We start from the raw sequence: 15,859 nt of genomic DNA, 5'->3' as shown, positions 1-15,859 counted from the left end.
TGAGATCTCAGTTTGAGACGTGTAGGGATTTTTTTTCCCTGAAAAGTCTTTCTAGAGCTGAAGCAAAGTTTCCATTTGTTCTCAAATTGAATTTCATTGCTGTCTAGGAGAAACAATTGGTATCATTTAAATACATCTCATTTCCTATTAAGATAAGAACGTTTCAGCTCAGAAGAAAATGTAATTGAAGAAGTGTCTGTCTTTGTGATGATAAACCTGAGTCTGTGAAGTAATGCAGTATGTTGTGACTGTGAGTGTCACAGTGAGAACTTTTTCTCATGGTTGGACTGTGGTTAGTTTAATTCTTGTTGGGTGTTTTTACTTGTTGGTCCTCATCTGTGGTGACTTTTACAAGCTATATTTCTGCATATCCAAAAGGAACACGCAATAAAGAATATGTGGTGTAAGATTTACTTTAAACTTTTTTCATTTAGAAATTGCTAGTAAATTTCATAAATAATTACAAAGAAACGGTAAGTAACGTATTGAATTAAATGTGAAATTTTGAAGTAGAAAGACTGAGGTTTCCTTGCTAAGTGTATTGCCGTAATAAGTTACAACTTAGAAAAAAGTACTGCGTATAATTTATTTTTAGGTATAAATTTGTCCAAAACTGATTTTATTCATCTTAAAATGAAATCAGATGCAAATAGCAATTATGTAATTTTTTTGCAAACAAAATGCTGCATAAAAGAGGATAACTGTTAAATTAAAACATGGACAAAATTGTGTGACATATCTTTAAAAAAAAAGTATTAATAATTTTATTATTATTGAATTAAAAGAAATTTTAAAATATAAAAAATTAAATAGTATTTACTTGTAAAATGTATTTCAGTAATCTTATTTCTAATATTTACAAATAAAAAAAAAGGAAAGTAAAAAAAACTATTTTACCATGTGGGTCAATAATAAATAAATTTTTAAATGTTTAAATGTTCTTTAAATTTTAATAAATTATTGAAATGTATTTATTTCTGTGTAAAGTTTCTAGAATGTCGTGGGTGAATAGTGAGTGATTTCTAGATGTTTTCATAGTGTCTTTTGGCTGAAATGTTGTTTCCATTCAGTGTGTTTTTTTGGTTTTGTTTTTTGGCACTTTCCTGAGCTGCATTTTAATTTTATGTTGTTTTGTTTCGTAGCTCACTGGTACTTTTCGCCGTCCATCACTTTTGTTTCAGGGGACGAGTGGAAATGAGTTATGATGAGTTGTTTGTCTGTACTCGAGGTTCTCTAAAACCCGTGAGGTCTGGATTCAGCCCAGCTCCTGTTTCCCATCGCGTGTATTGAATTACGTATACATTTCTGCTGATGTAAATACTAGTTTTGGACACTGTGTGGAGAACGATGCTTGAATCAATAACTCATGGGATGCGGGATCTTTCAGTCGCTTGCCAGTTATCTATCAAAACCAGTTGGTTCAAAATGTGCAGAAGTTTAGTAGTGGAAACCTCACTGGGACTAGAAGTGATTCACTAAAAAATTCCTCTGCGTAATATCTTCCATCCATCTTTGGACGTGTCTGGAATGCTCTTTACCGTGTGTTCATGACGTTTAGGGGTTTGGAGAAGCGCGCATAGCCTTTTTTAGGTGCGGAGAGCTGGGATCCGGTGTCTTTGGCACGCTGTGGTTTAAATCAGGGAAGATTAGTGAACAAAAGAGATTCGTTACTGTCTGCATTTGGACGTCAAGGAAAGTATGAGGTACATTATTAAAGCAATATTCTCCAAATTACGTCTTTATACATGTTCCCTTTGACATAATTGTCCTAGTTTCTGCAAGTTTGGCATCGACTAATGAAACTAGTTGCTAGGACACAAAGATCAGTCACAGGCTGTGTTCTAAAACCTAGTGAACCTCCTTACTGTCTACATAGGCAGCTGCCTTCTAAGTCATCATCAACTGAATTGGAAGCTCAATTGATTTGAAACACTCTACTTGTTGCAGACAGCAAGTACTTGTGTGAAGCACACATGAGGCTCAACAAAACAGTAAAAGTAGTAATATTACCAATTCAAATAGCTGTTTTCAATTGTAATATATTGAAAAGAAGTGGTACAAAGAGCTTTGTAAAAATCTATGCGTTTCAAAAAAGGCGGGGCTTAAAGGAGCAACAATAATGTACATTGTGGAAAATAATGTGTTTTTTTTAACCTTAAACAGCACATTGCATTACACTGAATACACAAAATAATCTACATTTTAGCGACGTCATATGACCCCTTTAATGTAGAGCTCTGTTAATGTATATTAAATTCAACCTGCCAAAGTGGCCAGTAGGAGTGACAAAAAAAGGCAAACATTTTAATGCTTTCTCGTTTGCCGTCAGCATTCAGCAAATATGCATTTATATCATTTAAACAAATCTTTGAATGGATAATGAACATTTGATATCACAAACCTTGCAATCTTAGTCTTATACAGTTGAGAGATCTTGTGAAGTGTGCATGTGACCTGCATGATCGCGTGTTCTCTGCTTGACTTTAGGTCTATGCGAATGGAATGTTTTTGACATTAAATTTGTGATTTCAAATTATGCTGCACTTTATGCATTTGCCCACTGCCATATTCATGTTATTTTCACTGTGTGCTGTATGTAAAATGAGTGTTTCCTTGGCTTTATTCGGAAAAATATGATTCCAAATGTACACAAACTTCCCAGAATACTGCTCTGTTGGTTACAGTGTTTAGATCCTTCTTAATTTTTTTTTATTATTAAATATTTATATATTTGTGAAAAATTCTTTGTCATCTAAAGTATAAGTATGTTTATTTTACAAATTAATTTTTTTAAATCAATTTTCAAATGATTTCAAATTTCTTAAATATTAATTAAAATAATACAATTATATCAGCGTTTTTTTTGTTCTTTCTGTGTTTCTAGGCCCAAACTATTTCCTGCCACAGTTCAGTTACCATGCAAACTCTCCTGAAAATTTCTGGAATTTTGGTGATGTTTTTGATACAATGTTTCAGAACAATGATAGTCCTAATAGTGCTAACGGTTGTGTTTCTATTGGTTTCTTTGTGGTTCACCACACTATAAAGTTACAGTAGCATTAGCATGTTCCCTACTGTAAACGGCTGAAATTGCAGACCTAGTTAACATTTCTCTTTTGACAGGATGGCACAGATATTTCCAGTACCAAAAATGACTTACAATAAATGTGAAGTCACCAACCGCCTGTTTCAGAGAATCAACATTAATGCTGAACTGTGGTGATGTGGGTACAAACTATCTGTTCAGTTGTAGTCTGGTATTTTGTGCTTTTTTTATGAAGTGGTGACTGCTTGCGTCCTTTTCCCCTTTGCTCACAAACTTACGAGATCTGTGGTCATTCGGTAACTCTTGGCGATCCAGTTGGAATGTCTGTCCAGCTGCACATGTGTGTAAAGGCGATTCACTGAAGCGTTGGAGTCAATTCGTGTCAGTGACTCAAAGTTTCTGCCATGAAACTGTCCTTGGATAACCTCTTCAAGCATTATAGTCTTCCCCTTCACAGTCTGAGACACAAACTCCTTTGGAAACAGACAATGAGGTCAACAGGGCACGGGACAAAACGTCATCCATGACATTATTACAGCATTTACACTTTGAAGTCAGTATCAGAGGTGATCACTGCAATGTATCATTGCATTTGATTTTCTCTTTATTTTTCTCTATATTCTCAGAACTCTCAAACAGTCATAACTTTAGAAAGATATACACTGCAGGTCAAAAGTTTGGGATTGGCAAGTTTTTTTTTTAAATGTTTTTTGAAAGCCTGTTCTGCTCACCAAGGCGGCATTTGTTTAATAAAAAATACAATGAAAATTAAGAGTTTTTTTTTTTATGTAAAAAAAAAATATATATTTGTGTGAATATATTGTAAAATGTAATTTATTCCTGTAATGCACATCTGAATTGTCAGCATCATTACACCAGTCTTCAGTGTCACATGATCCTTCAGTAATCATTTTAATATGCTGATTTGCTGCTCAAGATACATTTCTTATTATTATCAATGTTGAAAATAGTTGTGATGCTTCATATCTGTGTGGGGAAAAAAAGTTTAAAATGGAGACTCCCAAAAAAAACATAATTATTATTATTATTTTTTTTATCTTACCGGTCCCATATATTTGACCGGTAGTGTATATTAGACGTAAATTATACCTTTTTTGTATTAAAATGTATATTAAACCTAAGAAAAATAGAAGTACCTTTAAAAGGGATACATACTGACAGACATTTTGCGCACAGAATACAACTAATGACTACTTGCAATAAAATATTTTACACTCTTGTGTTTTAATGATATGTTATGTATTTTTTGCAGGAATTAGTTCATTTTTATGTTGTTTTTATTGATCAGGATGGCAGATCAGCGTTACACATCGCTGCAGCTCACTCCAAAGAAGATATCGTCAAACTACTGGCCAGAAAAACTGATCCCAATTTACCAGCAGGGGTGAGATGTTCAGTTCACTTTTATTTTCACACAGTCATATTCAGCTAATATTGAAATGTGTGTTTCTTTGAGGGGTAAAAGACCAAACAAATTGGTACAAATGTCCTAATAGTTTAATGTTTACATGCATGGATTATTTAATTGCATTAAACATTTAACTAAAATCAAACGTCTGTTTCATACCTTTAATCACACATTTCGTACTGTTGCACATTTTTAATATATATATATACATTATATAACAGTAGAACAGTCTTTTAATGTGATTATTGATTGACCTCTGAATGCATTTTGTGTGTAAACCTCATGAAGTTAATATTGTACTCCATGTATGTCAAAGAATAGTTCGGTATTAAAATGTCCAAAAACACATGAATTCTCACATTGATTTTATTGAATTCCCATTCATGTTTAGCCCAATGATCAGTTGCCCCTGCACTATGCAGTTTCTCGACCGACCGGAGGACTTGGAGTCGTGCAGACTCTGCTCAAGTTCAGCAGCAAAGATGCTCGTCTTATACCAGACAAGGTACAAAAGCATTGATCACGCTTATTGATTAATTATATGAGAAAATGTACCCTCCAGAAGCTTGCGTTCTGCAAGTAATAATAATAACCACCAGTGTGCAGCATCCACCTGGAAGATGCGACAGCAGCCATATTGCGCCAGAACGGCCACCACACACCAGCTTATTGGTGGAGAGGAGACAGAGTGATGAAGCCAATCAGCAGATATGGGGATGGTTAGGTGGCCATGATGGTCAGAGGCCAATGGGCAAATTTGGCCAGGATGCCGGGGTAACACCCGTACTCTTTCCCGAAAGACATTCTGGGATTTTTAATGACCACAGAGAGTCAGGACCTCAGTTTAACGTCTCATCTGAAAGACGGTGCTTTTTGTCAGTACAGTGTCCCCATCACTACACTGGGGCGTTAGGACCCACACAGACCACAGGTTGAGCACCCCCTGCTGGCCTCACTAACACCTCTTCCAGCAGCAACCTAGTTTTCCCAGGAGGTCTCCCATCCAGGTACTGACCAGGCTCAACCCTTGCTTAGCTTCAGTGGGCAACCAGTCTTGGGCTGTAGGGTGATATGGCTGCTAGTGAACAGCGCTTTAAAGTGCCATCGCAAAGAAGCACAAAATAACATTCACCTTAATTGTTCCCTCCTGGTGGAATGACCTGCCCGACTCAATCTTTAGCCATCTTCAACAAACTCCTAAAACACATCTCTTCCATCTACACTTGACCCTCCAACACTAGCACTCTTTATTATATTTCTATTCTATCTACTTGTTTTTTTCTTTTTATTTATTACAGTATCTTGACCCTCTAACACTTGAACTCCAAATTCTGTATCTATTCTATCTGCTTGGTTTTTTTATTTAATAAAAAACTTGACACTCTAAAAATAGCATCTATTATAATCAATCTATTATAATCTAATCAATCTATTATAATTCAATTCTATCTGCTAGTTTTCTTTTTAATTATTAAAAAATTGACTAAGAATAGCACTCTCTTTTATTTCTATTCTTTCTATTAATTTACTTTATATTAAAAAACTTAATGCTAACAAAAGCACTCTCTATTGTATTTCTGTTCTATCTCATAGATTTTTAGTAATTTATTAAAAAATCCCTCTAACACTAGCATGCTCAGTTCTATTTCTATTCCATCTGCTTGTTTAATTTTAATAAAAAACTTAACCCTCTAACACTAGCACTTTAATATTTTTCTATTCTATCTACTTGTTTTCTTTTTGTTTCTAAAAAAAAAATACAAGTTGACCCTCTGACACTTGTTTTCTATCCTTTTTCTAGTTTATCTACTTATTATAAAAAAAAAAATTGCACTCCATTAGACTATCCGGGACTTGTCACAGCACTTGCATATTATTGCTCTTTAGTTGAATTTGACTGCATCTATTGTCCTCATTTGTAAGTCGCTTTGGATAAAAGTAGGGTTGCCCTTGACTAAGGATTTTTCTGGTCGACTAGTAGTCGTCCATTTGAAGCATTAGTCGACTAATCACACGTTTATTAATGAACCATTTAAATCATTATAATGAGCCTTTAATTGCCTACATAGCCTAATAAGCGCTCAAGTACACGTATAAAGCTTGCTACAGCGCACCAGCAGAAGTAATGATTATGAATGTGTCGGGGAAAAACTGTAAGGAGACTGCATTAACATTTTAATAATTTGATAAACTAGTGTTTTCTTTATTTTCAGCTTCAGAGATGAAGTTGGCAGCACTGACTTGTTCTTCGCAAAGTTTTTTTTTTTTTTTTTTATGTCTGTAAGGCAAAGATATACACAGAGTTTAGCGCCCAAGTTCACAGAGACGGCAGAAAGCGCATCCTGTTTGCTTTCATTATTTCACTAAAGTGGGGAATTGTGAGTGTCTTTACAGATTCGATAGATTTATTACTTTTATCTGTATGGCCAAAAATCTGTATTACTTTTATCTGTATGGCTCAAAAATGAGTATTTCAAGAGCAAGTGAGCGCGCTACTGTTCAGCTTCCACACTCCACACAGACACTTCAATAGCGCACATTTCTCTTGATTAACATTAGATTGAGCGGCCATGTAAAGTTGCAAATACTTACATATTTCAGATGATAAACCATATTTGAGGTTGATGAATGAGAGGCGAGCGTTTGGATGTCCTGGCCAATTACTGTATTACCAAAGACTAGCTGTTAACGACCTGTCTGTTAAGGACTGTGCGACTTTGCCTGTGGATTTTTTTTTTCTCTGCGATTAGGTGACTAATAAAATTTTGGTCGACCAAACTTCTTCTGGTCAACTAAGGATTAGTTGACTATTAGGGGGCAGCCCTAGATAAAAGCATGTAAATTTAGTAAAAGCTACTAAATGACTACATGTAAAAATTACAATTAGTTAATTAAAACCATGATATTTACTACAAAGGCCAGATTATGTAGTGTTGTCATATGATTGTAATTGTTGGATACAGCTGAGAAGTAGATGTTCTTCACTAAGAGATCAAATGTTCCCTACCATTTTCCTCTCTTTCTAGGATGGCTGTCTTCCACTGCTGCTTGCTGTCGAAGCTGGGAATGTTGTGATTGTTCGGGAACTCCTCTCCGGCCAATCCGAGTCACAGCTCAGAGCCATGAAGGCAGTAAGTGTCCCATGACCTTTAAAACATGAAGATTGCATTCAAACAATCGAATCAAGTTATTTTGTTGTTATTTAAGTTAAATAAGAAGCCGAAATGCAAAACACCCTTTAATATTTTTTCAAATGCCATTTGTGAAGTCAACAAACATGTTCTCAGTTTTAGCATAATGTACTGTAATTTAGGATTAATCAAATAAAAAAGTTCTGAATAGGAAACTCTGATCATAAAACTGCAATGGTTCACTTTCAGTTTGAGTTTTACCACAGTTGTTGATTTAGTTGGTTTTAAGTGTCATCAATGGAAATTTAGCACTCATCTCTTACTCAAAAAGAAAGCTCCCTAGTTCTTAAATAGGTCAGTTCACTTTTCTTTGTCTAGATCTACTGTATTAAGCTGTTCAAAAATACTTTCAAATGCAGCTCATATGAAAAATGGCTCAAGTGTAAATTCTATTTCTTGAAATACTAATCTTTTATTTTATTCCTTAGAAATAAGCAGTGAGATGATGTTGTTTTAGCATATTATTATTATTTTTGAAAAACCTTTTGTTCATCAAATCAAAGTCAGTTTGATAACTCAAATATCCAGGAAGCTACTTGACATTTTAACATTTTGACATTTTTTTTTTTTTTTGCTGAAAAACAAACAAACAGGTAAAACCAACTTGAATACAAAAATTGCATTTAAAAAAATTTGGCTTGTGTTTTTTAACTAGATTTTAAAAGATGTTGGACATCCTCATTTGCCTTTGACCCGGAACGTCAAACCAGTGTTATTTTAGTGTCACAAATATACTATTAGAGTTTTTGTTAATTGTTAATTTTAATTAATTCTGTTTTATATATATATATATATATATATATATATATATATATATATATAATATATATATATATAGATATATATATATATATTATATATATATATATATATATATATATATATATATATATATATCTTAATCACATAAAACTTAACACCGTATTAACAGAAAAATCTTAAACTAATCACATTTACCCCCGGTTTCACAGACAAATCTTAAACTAGTCCCAGACTAAAATGCATGTATGAGCTGTCTCAACTGAAAATATCTTGCTCTGACATATCTTAAAATTTGTCAGTGTCATTGTTCTGTGTTAAAGATGTACACCTGTAATGCTTTCTTCTAAGGCATTTTTGTAAAAGTTGCTTAAATATCTTAATTTAACTGAGGCCTAGTCCTGGCTTAAGCTAAGCCCTGTTTATGAAACTGGGCCTTAGTTTATTTAATATTATTTTTTTTAGTGCCTCAGGTTAAACAAAAATGAGAAATATTGTCTTGGCAACTAGCTGAAGTAAAATCTGATTTAATTTATTTTATGTTTTATTTTATTTCAGTCAAAAGTGACATATAATGAAAATCTGACTTTTCCCGTGTTTAAGTGCTATAATTGGGTCCTCGTGCATCTGCCAACCCACAAAATGTGAAAAAAGACAACCCAGTAACTTTGTTTTGATAAGCAAACTTGTTAAAAAACGAGCCGCTTAGATTTCACTCTCCCCGTGACATAGAAAGAGGACCTTATTATAATATTACCCACACTTGATCTGCACATTTCCACCCATGGCGCCGCCATTGTGTTTTTGCAAGGAACATAGGTGTTCCAGTTCTAACGCCATGGCGAAAGTTCAAGCAAAGCATGCTAACTATTCTGTCTTTGGCTGCACTGACGAGCACAGAACACTATTTAGAGTCCCAGCCTCAGAGGAGACAAGAGAGCAGTGGATTTATTGATTTATTTACTGTATATTACACTGCTTCCACACAGTTCTGATATAAACGTGATTTCTTTCCCAGCTGTTTACCTTCACAGACATAACCAACTGTTTTTGTAACTCGTGTGTTTTTAACATAAACTTGTGTGTATTTGACAGTTTAAGCGCAATAAGACATGAAAGATAACTTAGTTTAGTACTCACATGCCGTGTGACAGACGTCTGAAGCTTAAACTAATATGGTTTATAACGCCTGATTTCAGTGCGATAGACATGATAATTAAAACCAAGCAAATGTTTTTTGTCAGAGTATGTGAGGTATGAGCTGTAAAGGCACAGGCCTTTTTTGGAAAAGGGGATGGGGACAAGCAGCTCATTTGCATTTAAAGATACAGCGTTTCTGTTTCCACTCAAAACAGACATTTTCAAAATGATTAATAATTGATCTGTGGGTATTTTGAGCTGAAACTTCACAGACACATTCTGGGGACACCAGATACTTACATTACATATTCTGAAAAGAGGCATAATGAGTTTCCTTTAACCTTTATTTATGGTTATTTTTTTAGATTAGTTGATGATTATAACCCTGCATCAAACCCAAAATCAAAAACAATATATACACAAAATCTTCATCTCACCATGAATTTAAACCATATGACCCAAATTTGCATCTCAGCATGATGTATCTGGTTTGCATTCTGATAGTTGAGTTGTGTTTCCAGGCGAATGGCGACACGGCACTTCACATCTGCTGCAGACAGAAAGATGTTGAGATGGCCAAAGTCCTGGTGGATTTTGGGGCGAATCCGGATTCTCAGAATGTAAGAATCTTTCTCTCAAACACACACACACAAACAACAAGCAAAGACATGCTCAAAGGGCTTCTCTGTTGTTGATTTGTCCGGTTCTATGAGTATGTGTCCTGTTGGCCGTTGACCTTTGATTGATGGACAGATGATTTTACCAAACCGGTTGAACATCAAGGCTTTCGGAGATGGTTTTGTGACCGTTTCCAGTTTAAAGCAAGTCATAAGTTATTAATTGTAGATAGTTTGAGTAATGGTTCACATCAGGCCAATAGCGAAACGGTGTTATTTAAGAATAAATTATATTCTGTAACATTATAGTTTTTGTTAATTTTGATTTTTTTTATATATATATTTTACAGTATGTTTTCACTTTAATTTCAGTTAGATTTTTAGTCATTTTATTATTTGGTTTTATTAATTCTTTCATTTTTTTTTCACCAAATTTTTCCAATTCAGTATGTATATAGTATTTATTAATTTCTAATTATTAGTTTGTTATTTTAGTACTAAAACTTTAGTTGACACTTTTCTCGTTTATATATATATATATATATATATATATATATATATATATATATATATATATGTGTGTGTGTGTGTGTGTGTGTGTGTGTGTGTGTGTGTGTGTGTGTGTGTGTGTGTGTAATGGTTTTAGTTTTAGTTAATAAACTTAGGGAACGCAAAAGTCTTTTTTCCGTGTTTCTGATTCAAGTGAACTTTTGGAGAAGTCATTAGCCTGAGGACTCACATACATTTGAATGGAAACATTATAATTTGTGTTTAAGCAGATTATGCTTGTCTAATAATGTGACTTAATTGAAGATTGGATCAAATCTAGACATTATTTTCCTTGCAACTGCATTCCAGGTTTCTGTTATACAAGCTAGCTTGTGCAGTTGCCATCATTATGATACAGTCGATTAAACCGAACGTGAGAGCCAGGAACAGAATAAAAGAACAGATTCAGTCTCACTGAGAGCTTTAATAAGGAAAGACACAAGGCTGTTGCAGAAGTGTGGATGCAGTTAATGGACAGTAGTGAGATAATGGATTTTGGAGGCATTTTGAGTGAGGAAAAGGCAGATTTTGTACCCAAGGGACTTGTTGACATTTTTTTTGCCCCTTTTGATGGCTCACCAGTTCTGTCTCCCTGTTAATGGTGCTTTCTTCCCCCCAGGGAAAGGAAGGAAGGGCAAGAAAATCTCAAAAACATTTGTGAAAATGATCTCTGTGTAAATGGAGATAGACCGTGTAATTGCTGATCACTTTAGCCACATCCTGTGCAGATAACGTGTGTTATTTTACTATTAGTTATATGCAATTGCAGTTATTTATTTTAAATTTTGAATTACTTGTTGTTATTATTACGCTTTGTTTTCATTTTAATTAAATTTTTTGTAATTTCGTTATGGGCTTTATAGTGTTATTAAAGGTTACTACTTTAAAATACAATACAATAAAATAAAATAAACTTCAGCTAGTTTCCCAGGAAGCCTTCCATTTAGTTTAATTTGATGTACTAAATTGATGTTTTAATTGTATTATACTGTATTCATGTGCATTACAGTCATTTTGAGTAATTATATTAAGTACCTACAGTTTCTAGTAACCAGGAATTATTTTTAATTATTTGTCATTTGATTAAAAATAGTAATAAAAAAATTAATTTGTAATAAATGTTAAATAATTATTAAAATGATAATTAATAAATATAATTGTAATTTTATTATAACTTGCTCTATTCCTGTGCATTACAGTAATTTTTAGTAATTTTATGAATTACCTAAAATTACATATATATAAATTTTTTTTAAATGACTAATAAAATAAAATAAAATAAAATAAATACTGTTAAATAAAATGAAAACTGCTCATTTGATAGGCCCAGAAGTACAGTCAAAGCATAGTGAAAATGAGTTACAAAAATCTTCATCCTTGAACTGTCAGGAAAGAAGCCAAACTACACTGTCACTGATCGTTACCTTTAAAGTCTGCTTTGACAGCTGGGATTGCTTCTGGAGAGCTCTGGAGTTTTCTGTGAGGCTTGGAAACGAGTGAAGAGTGAGTTTGAAGAATGGATGGAGAAAAATGTTTGTCCTGTTAAAGGTCAGGGATGGATGAACAGACAGCACTTATGGATGATTATTTGCATCATAATATTGAACTAAAACCATAAAATGAACCTTTGTTACTTGAAATAAATTTTACTGAAATGAAATAAAAGATAAAAAGCTTATTTTATTCCAACTAACTCTCCAGGCAACACTCATGCACTAAAGTAACTTTAACTGAAACAAATGTAATAAAAACACTTTAAAAACTGAACAACAAAGTTACCAAAATTTTTAAAAAAAATTAAAATTGGAAATGTTGCCTAGATAACTAACTAAAATAAATGTAATAATGTTAATGATAATAACCCTGGTAGGGACTGAATTGCTAGTTGATTTGGATCCAAATTGAAGAAAGCACAGATTGAGTTTCAGATTCACATTTAAGTGCTTTCTGATCAGTTATTCATCACTCTTTAGAGGGTGTCCGAGTGCATCATCTTCATTAGGGGGACACAAACACACACGCACATTTACATTTTATTAACATTTAGTCATTTAGCAGACACTTTTACCTAAAGTGACTTACAAATGAGGACAATAGATGCAATCAAAACCAACAATAGAGCAATAATATGTGCTTTGACAAGTCCCAGTTAGTCTAATGCAGTACACTCTGTGTGTGTGTGTGTGTGTGTGTGTGTGTGTGTGTGTGTGTGTGTGTGTGTGTGTGTGTGTGTGTGTGTGTGTGTGTGTGTGTGTGTGTGTGTGTGTGTGTGTGTGTGTGTGTGTGTGTGTGTGTGTGTGTGTGTATATACCCACAAGTCGTGGCCTAATGGTTTGATAGTTTGACACCTAACCCTAAGGTTGTGGGTTCGAGTCTCGGGCCGGCAATACCACGACTGAGGTCCCCTTGAGCAAGGCACCAAACCCCCAAATGCTCCCCGGGTGCCGCAGCATAAATGATGCCCACTGCTCCGGGTGTGTGTTCACTGCTGTGTGTGTGTGTTCACAGTGTGTGTGTGTGTTCACTGCTGTGTGTGTGTGCACTTTGGATGGGTTAAATGCAGAGCACGAATTCTGAGTATGGGTCACCATACTCGGCTGTATGTCACATCACTCACTGCTAGTGTTTGAGGATCTATTTTTCAAAACAAGTCTCAGTTAGCCTAAAGCTGCAGTCACACTAGACTTTTCGTTCCATTGACTTCCATTCATACACATGCGAATGCGTCAGACCGGAAATGCAAGCCCGTGCAAAGATACTTGGCATTTCGTTGCGTAGCAAAGTTCAAGCTTGGTGAACTCAAATGATTAATCGTGATTAATCGCATCCAAAATAAAAGTTTTTGTTTACATAGTATATGTGTGTGTACTGTGTATATTTATTATGTACAAACCTGATTCCAAAAAAGTTGGGACACTGTACAAATTGTGAATAAAAACAGAATGCAATGATGTGGAAGTTTCAAATTTCAATATTTTATTCAGAATACAACATAGACAACATATCAAATGTTTAAACTAAGAAAATGTATCATTTTAAGGAAAAAATAAGTTGATTTTAAATTTCATGGCATCGACACATCTCAAAAAAGTTGGGACAAGGCCATGTTTACCACTGTGTGGCATCCCCTCTTCTTTTTATAACAGTCTGCAAACGTCTGGGGACTGAGGAGACAAGTTGCTCAAGTTTAGGAATAGGAATGTTGTCCCATTCTTGTCTAATACAGGCTTCTAGTTGCTCAACTGTCTTAGGTCTTCTTTGTCGCATCTTCCTCTTTATGATGCGGCAAATGTTTTCTATGGGTGAAAGATCTGGACTGCAGTCTGGCCATTTCAGTACCCGGGTCCTTCTTCTACGCAGCCATGATGTTGTAATTGATGCAGTATGTGGTCTGGCATTGTCATGTTGGAAAATGCAAGGTCTTCCCTGAAAGAGACGACGTCTGGATGGAAGCATATGTTGTTCTAGAACTTGGATATACCTTTCAGCATTGATGGTGTCTTTCCAGATGTGTAAGCTGCCCATGCCACACGCAGTCATACAACCCCATACCATCAGAGATGCAGGCACTGCGCTTCTGGATCATGTTTAGATATGGCTTCTTTTTTGGCCTATAGAGTTTTAGCCGGCAACAGCGAATGGCACGGTGGATTGTGTTCACCGACAATGTTTTCTGGAAGTATTCCTGAGCCCATGTTGTGATTTCCATTACAGTAGCATTCCTGTATGTGATGCAGTGCCGATGAATCTTTGGATGATATTATGCACTGTAGATGATGATAACTTCAAACTCTTTGCAATTTTTCTCTGAGAAACTCCTTTCTGATATTGCTCCACTATTTGTCGCCACAGCATTGGGGGAATTGGTGATCCTCTGCCCATCTTGACTTCTGAGAGACACTGCCTAAAACAATTAGAAAAGGAAAAGAATAGAGAGTGCTAGTGTTAGAGGGTAATTTTTTTTTAAATAAATAAAAATAAAACAATTAGAATATAAAGAATAGATAGTGCTAGTGTTAGAGGGTCAATTTTTTTAAATAAAAATAAAACAATTAGAAAAGGAAAAGAATAGAGAGTGCTAGTGTTAGAGTGGCAATTTTTTTAATAAATAAAAATAAAACAATTAGAATAGAAATAGAATAGAGAGTGCTAGTGTTAGAAGGGTCAGTTTTTTAGTCTGAAGTAGTAAATCTAGGTAAAGGGGTGCAGAGCCAGTGGTGGTTTTGTAGGCAAACATCAATGCCTTGAATTTTATGTAAGAGGCTTTGGTAACCTGGAGAGCAATGTTGTGCTGCTGTTTGAAATACAAACATTGTGTTTCCATTTCTGTGCAATTTTTCTAACTGCAAAGGACAGAGTGGTGTTTAGCTAATTACCCATCATGCCTTGTTTGTTTACAGAATGAATGGCAGACTCCTCTGCACATAACACACAAAGAAAGAAAATATAAAATACAAAACATTATAAACCAACACAAGACAAAACCCCAAATACGGCCCGATGTGAGACTGAAAACATTATATTATTACGTTTATATTTATATTTAGACTGCCTGTTTATGTACAAGGATTCCCAAATGTTTTTGTCAGCCGAACCCTTTTGATCTATATATTAATATTATATAATACAATATACAGCTCTGGAAAAAATTAAGAGACCTCTTGAAAAGTCTCTGGATTTACTGGATCTGATAGGTATGGCTGTGAGTAAAATGTTAATATTTGTTTTATTCTATAAGGGTCTGATAACATTTCTTCCAAATTTAAATTAAAAATATTCAAGTTAGAGCATTTTTATTGCATAAATGACAATTGGTCAAAATAACAAATGTGTTTATTTGTTGTGATTGAAAATCAGGGTTATTCCCCCAAAAATTGATTTCTTAACTCTTCTGAAGTTAAAACACTGGTATGGTAAACATGTCTTTAATGTTATCATCTTATTTTTTTTTTTTTTTTTTGACCAAATGTCAAAAAATGCTTTAAATGACAACATTTTTATTTAAAATCTGGAAGAAATGTCATCAGTAGTTTGCAGAATAAAATAAAAATTATGTTTTACTCAAACACATAACTATAGACTGTAAATCCAGAGAAACTGAGAATTTTCAAGTGGTCTCTTCATTTTT

The 15,859-nt window shown here is 34.3% G+C and overlaps 1 protein-coding gene across 1 annotated transcript in view; it reads left to right on the top strand.

Annotated features, from left to right (window-relative positions):
* The window catches only part of trpn1 (transient receptor potential cation channel, subfamily N, member 1), a 38,544-nt gene that overhangs the window by 3,957 nt on the left and 18,728 nt on the right, over positions 1–15,859 (top strand). Inside the window, 5 exon segments of the mRNA XM_042746004.1 lie at positions 4,356–4,451; positions 4,867–4,980; positions 7,502–7,606; positions 10,087–10,185; positions 15,132–15,233. Coding sequence (XP_042601938.1) covers positions 4,356–4,451; positions 4,867–4,980; positions 7,502–7,606; positions 10,087–10,185; positions 15,132–15,233 — 516 coding nt within the window.

Source organism: Cyprinus carpio, chromosome B19 (assembly GCF_018340385.1).
Source record: "Cyprinus carpio isolate SPL01 chromosome B19, ASM1834038v1, whole genome shotgun sequence".
NCBI lineage: Eukaryota > Metazoa > Chordata > Actinopteri > Cypriniformes > Cyprinidae > Cyprinus > Cyprinus carpio.
The sequence above is the reverse complement of the archived record's forward strand: the minus strand, read 5'-3'. Positions and strand labels throughout refer to the sequence as shown.